Here is a 22192-nt window from a genome sequence, read left to right as displayed (position 1 = left end):
AGACTTAAAGTAAACTGAAGTGAAAGAGAAGCCCACGTCACCTCTGAGCCAGAAGTATTTAATGCTGGCTCTGATTGCTCAGGCCACTGAACCAACTTCTGTTTGCTGGCTTACATCTATGCTGAAAATAGCTGCTAGAGTACAGATAAAAATACAGGCTATATGTAACACCATTACCTCATTCATCTCTTCTATATTGGTAATCATGACAATGATGGGAGAACGCTCCTGCCACACCATTCTCCAGAAATCACTGACAGTATTAACTATTGGTCCCTGAGTAGCAATATAAACCTTTTCCTCTCCTCCATAGCCCTGCCAACAAAACAACAAGAGATCAATTTTAACAGGGATGACCACCACAACCTTGAAGGTTCAGTCTTTAAAACAGAGTGCTACCACTGGTTGGAGTGGTGACTCCACAGCATCGGTTCTTCCCCTCTCTCTCTCCTGCACATGTGTACACGGAACAATGACACAATATGGACTCATGTAATTATAGCAATGAGTGTCCAACAGCCTTGAGATGACTCTGGCTAGGTCAACAGCCTTATTCAGGCTTATTATCCAGTGCCTTGCTCAGGCCAGCTGACAAGCAATTTGCATCAAGAAATGCAGAATTGTGGTTTTGTCTGGTCTGAACCTGTACAGTTGCACTTTGAGATTTGGTTTTCAGTTAATAATAAGCAGGAGAGAAGAGCAATCAGTTCCACTATGATGCCTTTAAAAGCCAGTGGATGTTGCAATTCTGTTTACATTAACAGTGGCTGATAGAGGCTAGGCAGACACATTGTAACTGAGCTCTTACCCTGATGTAGTTAGCATTGATGTAAGAGCTAAGGGGGTCGTCCTGATCAGCTGAGGTAAGGCACACTCTGCTGTGAGGATCTGAAAGGTGTAAAGAGATAAGGACTAGTTTAGCAGTTGCTCAGAGGCAAGAAACAAAGACACGAGATTATTTTGTACATCGAGGCATTTACATGCATTCATGGCTATCACAACAGATGTGAGTGGCCTTGGAGAGCTCCCATGTTAAAATGTTACCATAAAAAAAGAAAAAGGTAGTTGGGGTAATTTGGCTGCTTCTGATCATTTTACCCACTCTCTGAAGCCTGCTTAATTGTTCCTGTTGCAAAGTCAGTGCCCTGCAGTGACTCTGGAAAAGCAGTTTTCTGCTCCAATAAATCATTTCTCAATTTGTTAGGTCAACAGACTCATTCTGGCTTGTAAGACATTAGAATATTGTTTGTGAAATGACAGCAAACAGCTTTTCTCCCAAACCATAAACATACACCCCCTTCACACAGGCAAGCCAGACAATAACTCTTTCCCTGTTTTGCCTTGCAGCGAACTAAACTCCAAGATGTGCTATTAACAAATATAATGGTTAAAGAGAAATTAAAGAATATTAACATTCTCTTGTACTTTGCATAAGCCTCTTCAATACTTGAGTCTCCCTCATTGGAGCTGTTTACGAAGCATCATTCTTGTTTTAATAAGAGAAATTAAAACATTATTCCACGTGATAAGTTCAGTCCAATTCCCACTGAAGTCAATGGGAGCTGTTCCACTGACTTTAATGGGAGCTGACACAGGACCACGTTCATTCACTTTCACCAGTACTACACAGTCTATCATTGACGAGAAACATCCTTCTGACAGAGGCCTCAGCAAGCAACACCACCGTATACCAACAGGAGAATATTAAAAACAAACCACAGATGACTTCTTCATAAAAAAATCTGGCCTGCTTAAAAACCAGAACAAAATAAAAAATATGCAATAGTGTGACATTGGGTAAAGCACAAAGGACTAACCAAGCACACAGTAACATCAGCAGTACTACAAACACAGACTTGGCATGAAACACTGTCCTCAGAATGGATTAATGTTATCCATTATGTGATAACAGAATCACAATCTGCAAAGCAAAGATATTAACAAAGATACTGTTTTGTAGCACAGAAGTACTGAAACCAGCAAGTGCCTCTCTAATACAGTTCCCTCCTGCTCAACTTTGCTCGCATCTCTAGTGCTGGGGAAATGGTGAGACAAGAGATAAAATCTGCTTTTTAATCAGTAATCCTGATAGCCTACGACATGTCATACCATGATAAAGGTGACACTGGTTGCCATATGTTTATTCAAATGTCACTGGATTGGGTAGTTAGACCCCTTGCATGGAGTCCCTTTGCCTGGGTTTTATGCAGTCATCCATGGAGCCTGATGAAGTCTGAGTAACAATTACATGATTTTTCCCCACTAATAACAGCAATAAGAGTATATTGTCCTGTCATGGTTTTAGCTGGGATAGAGTTAATTTTCTTCACTGCAGATGGCATACTGCTGTGCTTTGAACTTAGTATGAAAACAATGTTGATAACACACCAATGTTTTGGTTGTTGCTGGGTAGCGCTTGTACTAGTCAAGGACCTTTCTAGCCTCCCCTGGTCTGCAGGGTGCACAAGAAGCTGGGAGGGGAGGGGGCACAGCTGAGAGAGCTGATTCAAACTGACCAAAGGGATATTCCATATCATGTAACATTATGTCCAGTATGTTAACTGGGAGGAGCTGGCCAGGGGAGGGAGGCAGCAATCGTGGCTCAGGGACGGGCAGCGTCAGTTGGCAGGTGGTGAGCGGTTGTATCGTTCGTGTTTCTGTTTCTGGTTTTTTTTCCTTTTTCCCCCTTTCCTTTTTATTATATTATCATAATAGTTATTATTATTATAATTATTATTTGATTGTAATTATTAACCTGTTCTTATCTCAACCCACAAGTGGGGTTTTTTTTGTGCTTTTGCTCTTCTGATTCTCTCCCCTGTCCCACAGCGGTGGGGGGAATGAGCGAGCGGCTGCGTGGTGTTTAGTTGCTGACTGAGGCTGAACCACGACATGTCCATTTCATAGTGGGTCTTAAGGGAGAAATAAAATGGATCTGAAGAACTCTATCAACAGGTGCCACCGACTTGTAAGCACAAGCTTCTTTTAGTATTCTTCAACTGCAGTAGAAGTTGAGTTACTTTTCACTGTAGACTTTTTTATTGCTGTATCCACAAATATTAAAATATTATTCAGAATATGCTTTTACTTTAAACTCTAATACTTGGCTTGTGATTTTCCTTTTAATATAGTATTTACATTTATTAAGGTTGTATGTTCAACCTTATTTCATATAAGAGAGACCTATTAATGCATTATTAATACAAGAATGTGCACAGTTTTGCAGAAAGTGTAACTGAAACTGAATTGCATCTCTATACAAGTATATAAACCCGAATAACTCCTCTTTAAAAAAAAAAAAGAAAATCATAACAAGACTTTAATGTAAGAATTTGCAGTATGAATTTGTAATTTTCAATAGAGAGGCATTTAAGAAAAATCAAATCCTACTCTTAAAGAAAACATTTCTCCCAGGACAAAACAGTACACAGGCCAGGTTCAAAGACACCATGCCTTTAAAAAAGCAGTAGTAATCTGTATCTCTAAGAAATCAAACGGTATGTCAGCTATTTTTTGCACAGTCTCTTTTATGGCCATTTTGTGTTGATACTATGACTGACATCTTAGAGGAACTCACTAAATTTAACTGAAATGTTTTGCATAACTTAAAATAGTGTAAAAGAAAGAGACCTATAGAGAAATTTTAAAAGTCTGTCTAGACGTTACTTTTCAGAAAAGGATTCAATGAGATTGATATACAATGTGTTCCAATAAGTTCTTGCCATCTCTGGAATTCTATAACAAGAACATGCTTTTCTATACATTCAAAAAGTGCCTCAAAAGATCTTAGAGAAAAGTCATAATTTTCCAGGAAATGCCATAGGACTCATTCCCAGAAGAGGACTATCTGCAAGCAAATTTGTAGTCATGAAATATCCAAATCAACCTCTGCTGGCAGTTGGAAAAGCCAATGGCTTAGCATTTTCCCCAAAAGCACACTTCTGCCATCAAAAGGCACCTTCCAAGCCATTTTACTACTAACAGCAAAATTGGAGAATCTGCAAAAAGAATTTACTACAAAAGAAATATAAGTGAGATTCATTACAGACTATTATCCTGTCTCTCACTTACTACAATCAACTCTAGGGTTGCAAGTAACTCAACATGATGTTAAGTGACTACTTACCTTTCGATAACTGCCTAGATTGCTTCTGGCGATGCAGCTGGTAAGGGAATTTTAGTTACTTTTCAAGTTCAGATTTTAGTTTTGACTTTAGTTTGGTAATTAAGCATTTGCTGTTCCTTATGATAATCAGTTGTCTGAGTCTGCTCTGTTGCAGCTTGTTCAGCAGTTCCTGACATTACTGGTTTCTGTAGCTAAACCTTGGAGGAACGCTAGGTAGATACTCAAGGTAGCATAGGCTACATTTGGTCAGCTCAGAAACAAAAAAGTCAGTGGATGGTCAAATCCTGAAAAGCACTGGACTCTCACTCATCTTATGTCTGGTTTCCTCTCCTACTTGTGCATGGACAGTTTACCAGGGTCCTTGGCTTTGAAGCACAAAGGGGATGTTTAGCTCTCCTTGTTAGCCTCTTTACTGATGGCACCAAGCCCTTTGAAATGGAGGTAGTTCGATAAAAGTGAACAGTCTGCCCTCTTTCCTCAGCAATATCAAGCCATCCTTTGGTCACAGCCAGGGATAAAGTTGAACAGAGGTTACTAGTTTAGGAATTAATTCATAAAAAATATCCAGATCATAATGGTCTTGGAATAAGCTTGTTAATCCTTGGAGGTGCAGAATCATAGAATCATGTAAGTTGGAAAAGACCTCTAGGATCATCAAGTCCAACCATTAACCTAACACTGCAAAGTCGTCACTAACCCGTGTCCCTAGAAGTGATACATCTACATAGCTTTTAAATACCTCCAGGCATGGTGACTCAACCACTTCCCTGAGCAGCCTGTTCCAACACTTGACAACCCTTTTGGTGAAGACTTTTTCCCTAATATCCAATCTAAACCTCCCCTGGTGCAACTTGAGGCTGTTTCCTCTTGTTCTGTCGCTAGTAACTTGGGGGAGGAGATTAACATCCACCTTGTTATGACCTCCCTTCAGGTTGTACTTGTAGAGAGTGAGGTCTCCCCTCAGCCTCCTCTTCTCCAGGATAAACAACCCCAGTTCCTTCAGCTGCTCTGCAGAAGACTTGCTCTCCAGACCCTTCACCAGCTTTGTTGCCTTTCTCTGGACACGCTCCAGCAACTCAGTGTCTTGTACTCTGGGCCCAAAACTGAATACAGTACTCAAGGTGCGGCCTCACCAGTGCCAAGTACAGGGGCATGATCACTTCCCTGCTCCTGCTGGCCACACTATTCCTGATACAAGCCAGGATGCTGTTGGCCTTCTTGGCCACCTGGGCACACTGCTGGCTCATGTTCAGCTGGCTGTCAGCCAACACCCCCAGGTCCTTCTCCACCAAGCAGCTCTCCAGCCACTTTTCCCCAAGCCTGTAGTGTTGCATGGGGTTGTTGTGACCCAAGTACAAGACCTGGTGCTTAGTCTTGTTGAACCTCATACAGTTGGCCGTGGCCCATTGATCCAGCCTGTCCAGGTCCCTCTGCAGAGCCTTCCTACCCACCAGCAGATCAGCACTCCCACCCAACTTGGCAATATCTGCACGGTAGGGTAGAAATTAGTTATCTGGAGAGGTCAAAGCGACAACAATGGCTGCTAGCTGATATCCATGTGTCTGAGATGAAGTTTGCAGCAAATAATTAACCCACTGAGTAATCATTCTTAAAAATATATGGTAGTGGACCAACTGGCATCTGTTTACAACTCTGGAACAGGGTGTTCAAAATGGCAGCAATCCTGATGGTTCAATTTAAACATCCAATATACGATATTTAAAATGGATCCAGATCTCAAAGTACACATTAGATACCAAATTTAGAATACATATATCACTTTAAAATCTAGCAGTTTGGGAATGTGAAATCACTACCCACTTTTGCAATCTTCCCTTTCCAGCAAAAACAGTGAATTAATACTTGAACGATTCACGTCCGTCATTAGCACAGAAATCGTGAAACGTGGCTGAATGTTTTTATACTTCTCATCTAAGGTGGAGTACAAAGTCATCAGGAGGGTTGCACACATCAGATCATTGGCTGCAGCTGCTGGAGTTGCATGTCTAGACAAAAAAGTCTCTTCTGGAATAATTTCCAATCCATGTTCATTAACTAAAATAACAGGTATAGCTGAGGACACTTTTGACTTTTCTGCACTTACCTGTGCTAACCTGACACTAAACCTTTTGGGCTTTGCAAATAGAGCATCTGCGGCTAGCAGTGACATCTTCCAACAATGGCTTAGAGCAAAAAAAGAGGTATGACATCTAATTGTATCACTTGTCAAAGTAACTTTAAGTATGACACAGGGGAAAACGATGACACTTGCAAAAATTTGTACCAAAATATTTCTCAAAACTCCTACTCCTGGCTGCAAATAAAAATAGTGTAATAGAAAAGAAAAACAATTCTGATTTTCTGTATCATCTTAACAGCATCAGGCCAGCTACCTATATTCTCAGTTTGCATTTGTGGCATGATCTGAGAAACACATCAGTCAGGAAAATAACATTGCTAGAATTTAGTCCTTCTAAAGAGTTTAATCAAAGAAACCATTAAGTAACATCTGAATAAACACACCAAGTTCTTGGAAAGAATTTTTAAGCAGCACCAAAAGATGCAATTCTATTGACTTAAATACCTAAGTGCTGCTGATGTTCAGTGAATCTTAGGTTCTTCATGCTCTGTACCTCTTCTGAAATTTGATTTATGCTTTGAAGCCATGTTGCTGCTTCATAAATATGGCCTTTGGACAATACATGGTAGTGACAGCACATGATGCATTTTGGAAAAGAAAGTGCAAAGCCCTTCAGCATGTGGGATAAACCACCCTGCCTCAGTGACTTAAATAGCAGGAAACTTACTTGGGAGAATTGTTTTGTAGCGATTCTTACGCACTAAGCCTGGAATATCATATTCCTTTGGATCCACAAAGTTCATTGGAATTTCCTGTTTAAAAAAACAAAACAAAACACAGTAGGTAGTGTTATTAGATTCACAAGAGGAATAAAAAACCCAAGCCCATTACGTCCTGCCTGTGAGGGAGGCAAAGTGATGAAGTCAACAGAGACATATGGTACAGAACTTCCAGCAATTTACCACCAAAATATGACTGATGTTTCCTTTTATTGTCACTGGCTTTCTTTTCTGAAATTCTTAATATGAAAATGCTTATAGTGACTAATTCGTTAATACATGCAATTGCATTATGTTAGCTCCTAATATTATTAGAGCTGAATTGCAAGTGTAGGCACAGAACTAAGCAAAAGGTGGTACGTAAGATACGCTGCTGCCAAAGCAATGGACCTCAGACACAATCCTTTCTGACTCACACTCCTCCTTCCTCTCTGAGAGTGGAAGGAAATAATTTGCTAGTGACTCTCACCAGCAACGAATTATGACCTATATTATGACAGGTTGGTGTACTGACTTGACTCTATAGAGCTAAAGGAATGCCACTCTTTTTGCTCATGACACTTTAAAGGTCCATGTGCAAGGACAGCAAACAAGCGTTCGGGGACTACCTGCTCTCTACACTACTGATCCAAAGAACACAAAGATGGAGTGGCTTCTTGTTCTCCACTACTCATCTCCTGCAAGTAAGTGGGCAACATCAGGCAGGAACAAACAGGAACCTTCCACCAACTGGAGTCAGTAGGCATGTGATGAGATGGGATGTGTCAACCAGGCTCAGCAGAGAAAGGGCTCATGTGAGTTTGGGAGCAGAGCTGGTCATCCTAGCTGCTGCACACTGGACTTGAGTGGCCAGTACTGGACATACTGGTAATGGCAGTCAGAGTTGAGTAAGATAAGCCTCACTCTGCAAAGAAATTAAGATGAGCAGAGCTATGGACTGTGTTAAATTCTGGAGCTTTAGAAGACTGACCATCTGTATTCTGCCTCTTACACAGCCCTGAGTGTACTGTTGGGCTTAACCAGAGGCAATTAATGATTAAAACATTTTGTTGGAAGTAGTTTCCTATCAATTCAAGGACCTGCATGGGAATGAAACCTTCATGTTTTCCTCAATTGTTACATGGTATTTAGTTGCCCAACACTCTTCTTGAGCCAAGCTCCATGGTCTGTCTTTGGGACTTAGTCATTCACTGCTCAAGCAAATTCTTGGTGACATCAATAGGACTTCTGGGTAAAAACTCTAGGTCTTATAAGAGTTTCAGGCCTTAGCCCTACAAGTGACACCCTCTCTGACTTTTCTTCCAAAATGAAACACAGCTGCTGGCTTCATCGTGGATCTGGACTTTGAAAATCAAGTAGGTGGGACAGACTGAAAATACATGATGCAGAGCTAGCTGGTGATAACTGTTTCATTAAAAAAAAACCAAAACAACAACCAAACTAGTTTACAATTTTTAATTACAGAAATAACATTTTTGGTTACACAGCATTTTTATCTAGGCTTTTTCAGTTTTCATTAAAGAATAAAAACGACTTGGGATAGTTTGACTGTTGAATGATTTTTCTGAACACCAGGAAAATTAATTAAAAAATCTCTTAGAAAAATGAAGCATATATTTTCCTACTTCTAACATTATCATCCTTGCTTAAAAGCTACAGTGCACCTCAGAGACTGAAGAAACTGTATGTGGACTTGTTCAGCAGTCAATTCAGACATTCGCTAAGCAAACGTTTGCTCTCTAGAACAGCAATAGATGCTTTACTTTAAAAGAATCAGGGCTTGCCTACTCAAAAGCTGCTTTTCTTCAACTTGTACAGCACCAAGTGAATTAAAGGCCACAGATATCTGGTGGTCTGTTTTAAAACAGAAGTCCAGACTATTTCATCTCCCTCTGTAAAGCGGAAAAAAAAGTGGAAAAAAAAACCCACAACCCTGAAAATGCACAAGGAGGGAAGACAGCAAGTGATACTCAAAGTGTTACTCCTGCCCTTTCAGACCCTTGCAGGTGATAAGGAGGACAGGCTGAAAGGGCTGTTATGTTGCAAAACATCATCTTCCTCCTGCTCTGCTGAGATTCCATGCTTAAGAGAATACTTGACTTGGCAGCATTAACTTCAGTAGCTCTTGATCATGTGCTCTGAAATACCTCAGCATCCGAAGGCTGTACCCTGGTTACCTCCCATCTTGTGCAGGAATTTACAACTCTGCCTAGTAGACATAATACTCATACCCACTGCAGCATTTTGCATATGTTTTGCCAGGTACAACAAACATGACAAGGCCTATCACACGGACACTCAAGCAGTTAAGGAAGAGACTCTCAGAATGCAAAGATCTAAAAGCCAGTGTACTTACTACACCAAAATGTATCTAGCCTTTATCCTGAATTACTTAGAAATCTAGTTTTCAACTACTTGCTTCATCTGTGTACGTATATTATTTCCCAAAACGGGGCAAAGAATTCTTTCTCCCAAAGCAACACTGGATACAGTGAGCTAAGGAAACATACTTCAGAATCCTAAAAGCAACTGACAGAGCAGCTTACAACTAGTAAATAATTTTTGTGCAAAAAAACCCTGTAAAACATACTTTATACAGCTCCTGCTGAATGACATAGCCATCCTGTGCTTTAGTTATCTGGAGAACGTTCAGGCTTGGAAAGTAGCTCCATGCCAAGCATTCAACAACAAAGATCATGCACTTGAACTAATTTAATCCCTAGGGCAACTCCAGGCATATTTCAAGAAACTTTGCCTACAGCAAACTTGGCTTTTCTTCCGTACTCTAGTGAAAAAGTTTGATTTTTTGGGTAAAAAGTAGCATGCTGGCAGAAAAAAAAAAAAAACAACTTGTGAAAACAAAGCTCTTTTTTTTTGTTGTTGCCAGAACCAATTCTCTTTTTTAAGTGACAATTTCACTGAAAGCTTTCAGATACTGTCATTTCAAGGGATCACCAATTTCAGAATTGCATCATTAAATGCTTCACTGATGGAAGTAGAGTTTGTATGTACTACTTTTAGACTTGCAGAAAATAATAGCAAGGTTCACAGAAGAGACAAAATATCCCCTTCCTCTGATGCTCCTAGAAGAGAGAGAGGTCAGATACTCACAAAGAACTCTGCCTGGAGTATGAAAGGATCCAGTGCTTTCTTGTGCAGTTCCTCTTCAGTAAGGATGTTGGATGCTGTCTGGAGGTATTCTCGGGCTGACTGTTCCCGTGGTGACATGACATAGCCAAAACCCTGCTCAGAACAGCCTGGGGTACACATATCCAGTGTGAGTGAAACATTTGAACCTCTCCTGCAAAACAGAGCCATCGGAGTTTGCTTACAGCAGAACAGACTGACCATCATTGTCAGCATGGACACAGTCCCAAAGACAGATAAACAGCAACTTCAGAAAAGCACCCAGTGGGTTCTGCTGTGTACATTATGGTCACGAACTGTGAAAATGGGTGATGCTTCTTGTATAGACAAGATCAGAAGATGATTTTGTACACTGGAATATGAAGGCCGACATTTTCAAAGTGTTGTCTGTAGTGAGGTAACTGTATATTTTGTCACCCAAGTAAAAGCAACTTGCTTGTCAAAGGTGTTGAGTGTGCAACTCACACAAGTTTTTATACTTGGGTAAATCACACCATATTTTCGGATGCCTGAATATGGACTGACATTTTAGACACCACAAGTGAAAATATTGGTCTTAGTTTTTATCAGGCCAGATCCTACTGAATAACCATTTATTAGTAGCACAGACAACATCAGTGGGATAAGATCTTTATCTAAAGATAAAGACAGGAGATGCAAACCATTACAGTGAATAATTTTTCTGCCTAAAAAACTTTCTTTCCAGAACAGTACATCATGAGAAGGGTAAAATGAAGGTCCCAACAATTTAACAGTTACATTAAAAACAGATATGCTGTTGAATATAGAATTTTTAGTGGTTTTTGAGTTAGCCACACAGTAAAATGAAAAGGTCAAAATGCCTGCATTGTTTATTGAATACAGTTTTAAGGCATTTCTGAGCTTCTGTTAATCTCACATATCACCGACAAAAGTAAAATTCAAATGCCATCAGTGAATCTATATTTAAATATCTTTAACATAATAATAAAATAATACAATATGATGATTACTAGGTGTAATGTTCTATGCATCCACACACTAAACCTATTTTTGATGACTCTCAACTGGCAAAATCTAGTTGGGAGGTGTTTGTGGGAGCTATTGAAAAACTGCAAACATGCAGGCATGACTAGCTCACAAAGACAGTAGAAGTTGTTACTTGGACCACAGCCCTTTTCTGGATTCAGGAGTTTTTCCAAAAAGAGTGTGCAGCCAGCCTCCTGCTATGATTCACAGTCATGGGGAAATGATTTTGGATGAAACATGACCACTAGTAGTAGACACTGAATCTTTAGTGACACCTTTCAAAAGATTTTGAGCCTTCCCTGTGTGCAGTTAAAATGCTACTAGATTCCTCCCCAGAAATAGATGCCTTTGACAACAAATGCTTTTGTTTCTTTTAAGGTAGAAGAGGATACATACATAGATATAGTAACAGTTCTTCAGCATGAGGAAATGAGATTGTTTCTTCTTAAGAGTAACATTCAGTGCTGTTTAAATTTAGCTAGTGACTACTCTTCTATTGGCATAGGTGGATAAAGAATGAGAGGGAAGTAAGATGGGGAAGCAAAATGGGTGCAAAAGTGGGATAGGTAGATAATTCAACACAGCACCAGAGAAGAGTGACCAATGCTTGATGTAAATGAAATCTGTCAGCACAGCCCAAACCTGAAATGATGTCTGGCTTCTGAAGTACACGTGTATGTTGAAAACAAGTTTATTTTACATCGTAAGCATAAAATTCTACCTAGTGTGTGCACTTCAAGCAGTTGCTTTCTTTTTTCCCATCTCTACTTTGTTGATGGTTTTTAATTGTAACTCATTACTTCAATCAACTGATATTCCCCAATTCTCTTGAAACAGTATCTTTCCTGCAGGCTAGCGGTTACCTGAGAAGAAATGTCAGCATCTTTAAAATGAGAAAGATCAAATGAAATCAGGGATGGTGATGCATTTTAAGGCCAGTCTTGCCCATAATGAAAAACAATGGGAAAAAACTCACTGACAGCAGCAGGTTCAGGGACAAGCCCTAGAGGTTACTGCAATCTTGTATTTAAAAAGTAGAAGAATATAACAATAAAAGGTAGGACATTTTAGGACAGATGTTATAATATACAATAAAAGTGAGGAAAAAACATTCTAAGCTCACAGAGTGCAAATTAAAAGCCTTTTCTGTAACATTCCCTCTTACTGTGTCATGTGGCACTTTGGAAACTCAGCATCACTCCTTTTCAAATCTAAGTTCTGCCCTTTAAGCTTTAGATATGAGAATTAACTCTGGTTAGAACTCCTGTTAAGCTTCAAAATCTAGAAATAAGGAAAGGTGATACTTCGCTACTTTGGGCCCTTCAGTAACCTCCTTCTTATTCATAACATCGTCACCTTTGCAGAATTTCTTCATAGGATTTCTGTCCTCAAGATCTTTGTTCTCTTTCACTAAGACAACTGAAAGAACACAGAACAGAACAAGATGCAGGCTGCCAACAATATAAACTCAGGTTTTCTGTGGTCCACAGAAGAAAGGACAGAAACCTTAAACCAACCTCAGCCTCAGAGAGGAGGGTGCTAAGTCTGGTGTACTTCCTTTCACTCATCCATTCACTCATGCACACAGACATGCTGGCAAAGTGAAAATAAAATAATCATATGGATGAACAGGTAAGGATGGTTCCGTCTGACTGCACACTCAGTAACTCCACTGAAGATTCCCCTGCCCCAGCTCACACATTCTGGAATTCACCCACCTCTGGGCCTTTTAGAGTTCACCCATTACAGGTGACCTTCCTGTGAGATGTATGAGTGAAGGTGGAGAAATGCAACACAAATCAATACTGCTTCACTCCTATCTTCCTTTTATCTTAAAACTGCTTTTTCCCAGCTGTGAATCTCTCCAAGAAGCTCCATTGCCCTGCTGGTTCAAGGAGCGAATACCAGCTAACCCCAAAGTTTCATTACTGGGTTAATTTCAAAGGAATTAACTTACTTTTGGACTAACTTATATGAGAATTATTGCAGATTACTGTGTCCTGTGGTTTGCTTTTGAAAAAAGGATTAATCCTCCAGCTTGAGTGACAGAAAAAAATTGACAAGATCCACCTCTTTCAGAGGTAAAAGCTTTTACCACCCTTTAGTGGATTTCATGCTATACAGTTGCCATCTTGGGGAATGGCAAGAGACTCACCAAATACAAATGGATATTTCAAAGGAAAGAAATGATGCTTTGGAATAACACTTGTTGACAGCCGTCTAAATGACGCTTTTGAATAACACTTGTTGACAGCTGTCTAGAAACTGTATGTTTTTTGGCCAATACATTTATAACTGGACTGAAAACAAGACAGGAGATAAAGCAGGTGCTTGGCTTTAAAACCACATTTTAAGGTGACATTCATGAAGGCAATAAAGCTTCCTACTAGGCACAGAACTCCTAAATCCACAAAATCTGGGACCAGACTTTCCCCTATTAATCACATCTACCCTACCTTTCTTGCAAGCCCACGGATTTAACCGTTAGAGTAGCTGGATCTGTCTCCACTTTAATGTCCATTACGCAGTCAAAGACCGGAGTCTCCGGTACAGGATCCAAATCTAGGAAGTCATCCTCATTTTTATCCTCTGTCCACTCTGAGTACGTGAATGAAGGCTGCCGGCTCACAGATTGGCGTCTGTCCTCTTGTAGTGGAAAGGGGGGGTCTGGACGGGCTCTGAGTAGGTGCCAAAACTGGAGGAAACAAACATTTAAAAAAGCTTTCTGCTTGTTGCCAGCCCTTCCACACAGCCTAGAGGGTGAGGCTTTAGGGCAGCATCCCAGGTCACTATAATGTATTAGAATTGGAGAGTATTGAAAAGGACAGGAATGTTCTATGCAGGAGTAGCTTTGTAGTGCATGTTACAAGGATTCACATCTACCCATTCAAACCTGCTTTCAGCCACAGAGGTTTCCACAGAGCTGGCCAGGCTTAACTCAGGGATACAGTGGAAGCAGAATGTGCTTGTGACCATCATATGCAAGCCAATGTGATATCACTGTCCTTTTGTTCAGTTTCTTACCCTTCCTAAGCTTGTTTACAAAAAAATCTAAAATACTATTCTACAAATCACATCTCCCCTGACTTAATGGTTTTCCATCTACAATTTAGATATAGCTGGGTTAAGAAAAGTAAAATTTTTTCCTGAACTGAACATCTTTGATAGTCTGGCACTGTACCCCAAATTCATGTATAAATCAATCATTTTTAAAAGAGGCCTTGATTTTGACGCACCTGGTTTTGAGGCTCAGAATGCCCATTTCAGTTTCTGGTCAGTGGCAAAGCCTGTTTTATGATCTAATTATCCAATTTAAACATGATATAGACATTAAATAATAAATCTTGTGAAGCTCTAGGACATAAATGTAATATTAAAGTTTATAGTATAAACTGATGAAGGGTTTGAAATGTCATGAACCTAAAAAATTTAGTGTATCATATTGGTTTGCATGGAATCTGTGGCAGACTAGATGATTTGTAGATTGCATCAGTAGACTGTTTAATCCTACACAGAAGCCTCAGTTAAATATTTCAAGTCCACCTCTGAATTCTAGGATCTGGAACCTTAGGCCATCTTTATCCCTCTAGCATTGAACTAGGAGCAATACAACTCAGGCTATTTGTTACACAAACGATGTTGTACTGTCATGCATCCTTTTGAGACTAAGAACAGGTTGTATTTTCCGAAGTAAAGCCTCTTCCATCCTTTTCTTATACGGGTTTTAAATGGGCAGTTGAATTTAGAAAATGTGCCATTAAAAATGGTCAAATTTCTCTTCCTAGGCTACTAAAGCACATTAGCTCGTATGTGATTTTAAACAACTATTTTTTCATGCCTGTATGCCTTCATGTACTCTCATTTCCCTGAGAAAGAATGAAAGGAAGTGAAGCAAGTTCTAATTTCTGTCCATAGTCACCTTTAGCTAATGTTAGACACTCACAAAGCAGCAGTATTCATTTGACAGTTACTTCACACAAAATGTTTTTTTGTTTCAGTTAATCAGAGTACAGAGTAAGTACAAAAGCAAACACAGGAATATGATTACTACACTTTCATTTTATACAAATTTTGGGCCAAATCTGAACCAAGTGTATCCTACATGCTTGGCCTGATGGATGACATGCAAGAAGCTTGAAGATCTGATTCTATTTTCATTCCCCAAGATGACTTCTGGAGCTTGGCAGTCCCACAGTACTAGTCATGATTCTTTCACATACTGCAAAACTGTAATAGACGAGCAGTTCAGTGTAAAGTATTTGCTCAACAACTTTGTACTGCTGGAGAGTGCTGTTGTTACTAAACTCAACACTTGTGCTGAGGGCCAAGTTGCAGGTCTAGGTACCAATTATCTATTACAGATTCTAGAGGTGGTATGGTGACACAGGATTGATTTTACTGGTGATTTAACGTACTGTAAATCCAAAGGAACAAAAAGTTCACCCTAGAAACAAAGCAGCTTTTCATTAGATTGAAAGAGCTGTGTGGCAAGTAAGGAGCTGCCTAAGACACTAGAAAAGATTAAAGTTATACTTAAGAGTCATGGGGTTAAACTAAACAATGGAAAAAACAGTCAGCTCTGAAAACCCGTTCAGGAGGACTAGACAGCTCTATGCTGGCTCTCTGCAGCTAGATAGGTCTTAAAACACCATTATATGAGACAAAAAATGGACAGCATCAGTTATATAAGCCTCAAGCACTCTATCCAGTCTTTGATTTTCACAATGATTGCTAACTTCCCAACACATTCTGGTGCCTGGGTATTCTCAGAAAAGGGCTTCAAACCTTAGCTGAGGTCTGCTGTCTTGAAAAATTTGCTCTGCATGTATTAGAGTCACTAATGCCCTAATACAGGGAGGAGCTGGACTTTAACAAGTGCAAAGACCAGACAGGGCCTCTCTTCTCTTGGTATCACAAGAAACCGCTTGACCACCAATTCTTAGCCTCGTTTGGTGGCCCAACTGTTATTGCTCTACATTAAAACAACAAGTACCTGATAAAAAGGCACATTTTCTTCCTTCCCCAGGGAATTACTAAAGCTTTACTGTAAGTTACCACAGTTACCAAATTTAAAAAAAAAAGTATAAGCTGCTTTTCATTGTTATGTCATCTAGTATATACATCAGTTTAGGACTGATCTATCATGTCCATCTACAAAGACCAAGGGGTACATTTAGGAAAGAAAGATTTCATAAAGGCACTCCTTAATATAAAAGACCCCTTCAAGGTCTTTTCTAGGCAGCACATCACTTAAAACCCATTTAAAAAAACAGAACAAGAATAACAAACCAACCAACCAGTCCTCCCCCAAAAAACACCAAACAAAAAAACCCCCAAATCAAACAGATATTATTCAGCTGAGAAACAAGGAAAATAAAGAAAACTGTCTTCATGCAACTCTCTGTTGTCCACCAGGCTGGGATTCTAGAAATCCTGCTTAGCTCCACCAATACATTATTTTCAATGTGCAGTTTGTGATTATTTTACACCTTATTCCCTAGATAGTGCTAGAAGCAGATGTTTCAAATAGCAGAGCAGCATGACCTGGGCTGCATTACCTCGAGGGAGGTGATTCTCACCCTCAACTCTGCTCTGGTGAGACCCCACCTGGAGTACTGCGTCCAGCTCCGGGGCCCCCAGCACAGGAAAGACATGGACAGTTGGAGTGGGTCCAGAGGAGGGCCACAGAAATGATCCAACGGCTGGAGCACCTCTCCTATGAGGACAGGCTGAGAGATTTGGGGCTGTTCAGACTGGAGAAGAAAAGGCACAGGTGTGACCTTGTTGTGGCCTTTCAATACTTAAAGGGGGCTTATAAGAAAGATGGGGACAGACTTTTCAGTTGGGCCTGTAGCGATAGGACAGGGGGTCATGGTTTTAAGCTGAAAGAGGGTAGATTCAGGCTAGATATACAGAAGAAACATTTTATGATGAGGGTGGTAAAACACCGGAACAGGTTGCCCAGAGAGGAGGTAGATGCCCCACCTCTGGAAACAGTCAAGGTCAGGTTGGACAGGGCTCTGAGCAACCTGATCTAGTTGAAGATGTCCCTGTTCTCTGCAGGGGGTTTGGACAAGCTGACCTTTAAACATCCCTTCCAACCCAAACCATTCTATGATTCTATGACTGTCAGATAGTAAGGTAACAGGCAGGTAGTGTCCTAGTTTCAGCTGGAATAGAGTTAATTTTCCTCCTAGTAGCTGATATAGTGCAACGTTTTGGATTTAGCATGAGAATAATGTGACAAACACAGAGATATTTTAGTTGTTACTAAGTGGTTCTTATACTAAGTCAAGGGCTTTTCAGCTTCCCATGCTCTTCAAGTGAGGAGGTGCACAAGAAGCTGGGAGGAAGCAAAGCTAGGACAGCTGACCCAAACTGGCTAAAGAGATACTGCATAACATATGACATCATGTTCAGTATATTAACTGGGGGGAGTTGGCAAGGGCACAGCAATTGCTGCTCATGGACTGGCTGGACCCATTGGTCTGTGAGCAGTGGCATTACTTCTTTCTCCTGGGTTTTGTTTCTCTCTTTTTTTGTTGTTTTCCTTTTCATTACAATTTAAAAAAATTATTATTTTATTTGATTTCAGTCATTAAACTGTTCTTGTCTCAACCCGAGTTTTCTTACTTTTACCCTTGCGATTCTCTCCCCCTTCCTGCCAGGTGGGAGGGTGAGCAACCATCTGTTGCCAACTAAGGTTAAACCACAACAGGTAGGAAGAAGGGACAAGGCTCATATGCTCTCTCTGAGCAGCCTCTCCTTTGTAATGCCACTGTTAGAGAGAACACACTGGACAAGATGGACCATTGGCCTGACCTCACAGGGCATTTCTTATGTTCTGGTTCTCTGCGATTCATCCAGAGAACAGGCTGTCACACAGAGACATTCGTGCCTCCACTCTAGCTCGGATACTGTTAGCACAGACCGCAGGAATACAACACAGAGCAAGCTTGACTATGTGGAAATTGTTATAAAGATGTTTTCTGTACAAAAGTTTTAAGCAACACCTAAAAAAGGGCCAAGTCTGCTCTTATCTACACTGGTATAAGTGTTCACTTGCAAGGAATTACTACATATGCAAAGCAGTTCAAACTGAGGCCAGGATTTTTGGTCACAAAGAGCTTTCATTTGAAGTTACTTGCTAAGCTAAGAATGGGTCAAGCAATAAAATGTTTCAATGCAGCAACAGTTAGGTTGGATATGCAGAGAAATCACACCTCTGCTATTTTGGTTTCTAGCTCAGGATGTTTTGCTGCAAAATTACCTAGAACTCACACAGTTCATCACTATTCTCAGACGTCTCATTTTTGTTCTTTAATATTTGCACTACAAAATCGCCAGAAGTTTATTTTCTGAGGACAAAATTCATCTGGATAAGGAACAGCAGCTTCAAGAAGGCAGAAAATTGCATAAGCCCAGCAAACTTCCTTGCCTACATCAGTGATCACAATAATGGAGGTATTGACACTAATTACTTGCCTTGTGAAGGGTCTTAAAAAGCACATTCACCCGACACATTGAACAGAAGATTCCACTGCTGAGTGAACTTAACCATAGTATGTAATATGACAAACTTCCTAGCAGGGAGTGTGGCCAGCAAATCAAAGGAAGTATCATTCCCATCTCCTTTGCACTGATGCGGCTGCACCTTGAATACTGTGTCTGATTTTAGGCCCTCTGGTTTAAGACAGAGAAGGGCAAACAGGAGTGGACCCAGTAGAGGACTACAAAGGAGGTCAGGGTCTTGATCGCATGCCCTTTGAAAAAGATGGAGGGATTTGGGCTTGTTCAGCCTGGCAAAGAGGAGGCTGGGGTGATCTAACAGCAGCTTTCAACTACTTGAAGGGCAGCTCCAGGAATGGTGCAGCCATACTCTTCTCGGTAGTGGCAGCATATACCACAAAGGACAATGGCCACAAACTGCAGAAATTAGCTGAGACGTTCAGCTTTGGGAAATTCATATCAGACATTAGGAAAAAATTCTTCCCCAAGAGTGCCATGCAGTCGCGACGCAGGTGCCCAGAGAGATGCTACATCTCCTTCTCTGGAGGTTTTCAAAACCTGTGTAGGAAAATGCATGGCTGACCTTACTCAGTATTGGCAACAGCCCTGCTTCAAGCACGTTACACTAGCAATCTCCCGAGGTCCGTTCTCACCAACAGTCCTGTCATCCTATGACGTACTTCATTATACTGTGCATCACTCAAATAGCATGTACATGGTACAGCTTCAGCTTCCTGAGCTGCCTGGAGATGCACTGCTGTAAGGACAGGAGGTGATGTTCCACCTGCATTTTCAGTAACTGCATTCCCACTCTAACAGAACAGTATACAAGGTATGAAAAGCCATGTTTAATTAGAGCTCCCTAAAAAGAATTCTCCCTAGGTCTCCCATCTAGCACACACCTTTGTGCCAGTTACACAATCAATAGAGAAACACAATACACTCTTCCTGCTTCCCAACAGCTGACATCTAGCTAGATTCATCGTAGTCATGCCACTCGTGTCCTGCAGTTGGAGCCTTGGCCTATGTCTACAAGGGCATTACATTCACAGGTACACTGGTGCTCTGGAACAGCTATTTCTGCCACTTAAGTCAATGGATGGTCTGCAAGTAATTCATAAGGCAGCAACATTAGATGGTCCTATTATTGGACCACATCTCTTCTATTTAAATGAAAATATTTTCCCCATCTGTGGATGGAAAAAATAAAAACCATCAGTGTAATCCCCAATTCATCAAGAAACTGAGTAACGATAAGTGTAGTTGTGATTCCTGTATGTAAAGCAAGCAGATAATTATATAGAAATAGCCCCAAAGACATTGGTTTACAATCAGCTTGGGCATAATATCAACAACTTCTGGTAGATTAGACCTCTTATAAAAACTCACTGAAAAAGGGCAAAAGTTTGCACAGTATCATAACTTACCAGAGATCCTACAAATAACAGTCCTAGGGAAGCTAAAGACAGCAGGATGTATGATACCACAATGCTCCCGATTCTAGTCAGGTCCTGTGAATCAACAGAATTGACAATGATTCATAAAGTATTTAGGGGCACCGCGCAGTGTCTGCACGCATGCTCTTGGCAAACTGTGTATTCATTCTTGGATTTCCTATGTAGATTTAATCATGTATTACTCTCGTCCATGGAAAACCCACCAACAGAAAAATGCCAGGCTTTGGAGAAGACTGAAATTGAAACCATGTCTAAGCCTCAGCATCTCAGAAGGTCTAAAAACTGGATTTCACTGTGAAGGCCAACAGGCAATCTGCTTGCTACCCTCATACATTGTCAAAATTGAGATCTGGATCCACAATTCAATTTTGCAGCCTGGACCCATGTTCATTGCCACAGTCAGTGTAATTTTATACTCTGGCAAAGGGCTTTGAAGAATGTTTAGTACTGTTCGTGGGTCCTTACATAAAACCCAGTCACAGAGGATTTTTCTACGTTTTCTACTCATTCTGTGAAATACCATCAGGCTCATTCACAGCACTGGCAGTGAAATTCACTCTGATGCCTTAGTCATATTTAAGTAGTTTAGAGTTCAGCCTATTCTCAATAGCAGGTGCAAAATAAAATTCTAATGGACTTCAGTGGGCAAGGAATTTTCCTCTGTTTCTGACCCACTAGTACAGCTAAAAAGAAATTCAGAGTTAAAAGCTTTCATTTGCTTATTTTGACATCAGAAGATTTCTTTGCCTTTACTGTTTTCAAGTCTAAATTTGCACTGTAATTAGTGCTATAATAAACAGTCTTCAAAGATATGCATGAACATTTGCACAGGGTCATACTTGGGGTGTTCTTGTGAAGCATTCTAGGAATCAGTTTCCTCCACACTGAACACTAAGTCAAAATCCTATAAATCAGGGATTTTCTGTAAGGAACAACTTGTTAACGATCGACCCACTGCAAGTAAGATACAAGCAATGCTCTATTAAGAGCTCTGATTGTGCGTAATAAAGCCAACTAAGAAAGGACAAAAAAAAGCGCTTCTTTCAAATAAACAAAAAACAGGTGACACATAGCACAAACATTTTTAAGCGAACACAGGAAAAAGTCTCCACTCTACTTCAGCCACAAGAGGCACCAGGTCAGATTTTGTATTTGTACTGCATAGCCTCTGCTACAAAGATTATATACGATGAATCTAAACATTCTGATAGCAAATATATGTTGCCTGGTTTATTAAAGTAGCTGCTCACCATTTATTTAAGGTTCTGTCCACACTAGAGAAATCTGCACTGGGTATAATTACCCCAGTAATTTATCAGATGAATCATACTGGTATATGTGTCATTATGCCATGGTGAGAAGCTAAGCAATTTTACTAGTGTAGCTTTGTAGATATAATTGAATCTGTACACCTAGTACACCTGAAATACTTTTACTGCACATAGATATGCTCTAAACACTCAACAAAAACAGAATTTTATTACTATCTTTTGATTTGCACCCTTTATGTGGGTTGATCTTCTAGAATTTAAACTTCTATCCATCCTATTAAATTAAGTTCTAGCTCTCCCTTTACTGTGGGCTAAACCTTAGTGGGCTGATTTCTTTTTGCTTTGTTTCATTTGCACATTATGAAAAATCTGCCCTGCTAATGATGATCTAATATCATAGCCAAAAATTCAGCCTTGTATCTTGAAGATAAAATATGGCTCTATTTTCAGAAAACTCTTCACTGTTTCAGGATGCACACACAATGCAGCAGTCACTGTATTATAGGAAGAACATGTGTATTGTGCTTTTAATCAGAAGCGATCTTAGAAGCACCACCAAGGCTACTGACATCAACTATATAATCAGATAGGAGTACAGGGACTTACCTCCCCTTGATCTGACAAAAACTGCTTAAACGGGGTAAGCAAGTAAGACAGCAGGCCAATGGCATTCTGAGCTGCTGGGATGGTCCCATAAGTGCTGTACCACAGCATCATGCAGAGAAGCTGTGTAATCAATCAGAAAATACATAATAAGCATCTCATTATCCAAACATTCGTTTTCATTTCAAGACTGCATAATTAACTAATTTAGT

General features: G+C 40.2%; 1 protein-coding gene across 22 annotated transcripts in view; it reads right to left on the bottom strand.

Moving 5' to 3' along the window:
• Positions 1-22192, bottom strand: part of PTPN5 (protein tyrosine phosphatase non-receptor type 5) — a 90241-nt gene that overhangs the window by 17939 nt on the left and 50110 nt on the right. For 14 of the 22 annotated variants that reach the window (XM_075094612.1, XM_075094609.1, XM_075094614.1 and 11 more), the window contains 8 exons: positions 21984-22103; positions 20077-20160; positions 16699-16893; positions 13597-13835; positions 10097-10286; positions 6934-7018; positions 809-888; positions 178-315 (listed from right to left, as the gene is read on the bottom strand). In XM_075094612.1, the coding sequence (XP_074950713.1) occupies positions 178-315; positions 809-888; positions 6934-7018; positions 10097-10286; positions 13597-13835; positions 16699-16893; positions 20077-20160; positions 21984-22103 (1131 nt within the window). The remainder of the gene's footprint in view (positions 1-177; positions 316-808; positions 889-6933; positions 7019-10096; positions 10287-13596; positions 13836-16698; positions 16894-20076; positions 20161-21983; positions 22104-22192) is intronic. The other 8 variants (XM_075094624.1, XM_075094625.1, XM_075094623.1 and 5 more) reach the window with 3 other exon arrangements.

The sequence above is a fragment of the Phalacrocorax aristotelis genome, chromosome 5 (genome assembly GCF_949628215.1).
Source record: "Phalacrocorax aristotelis chromosome 5, bGulAri2.1, whole genome shotgun sequence".
Classification (NCBI taxonomy): domain Eukaryota; kingdom Metazoa; phylum Chordata; class Aves; order Suliformes; family Phalacrocoracidae; genus Phalacrocorax; species Phalacrocorax aristotelis.
The sequence above is the reverse complement of the archived record's forward strand: the minus strand, read 5'-3'. Positions and strand labels throughout refer to the sequence as shown.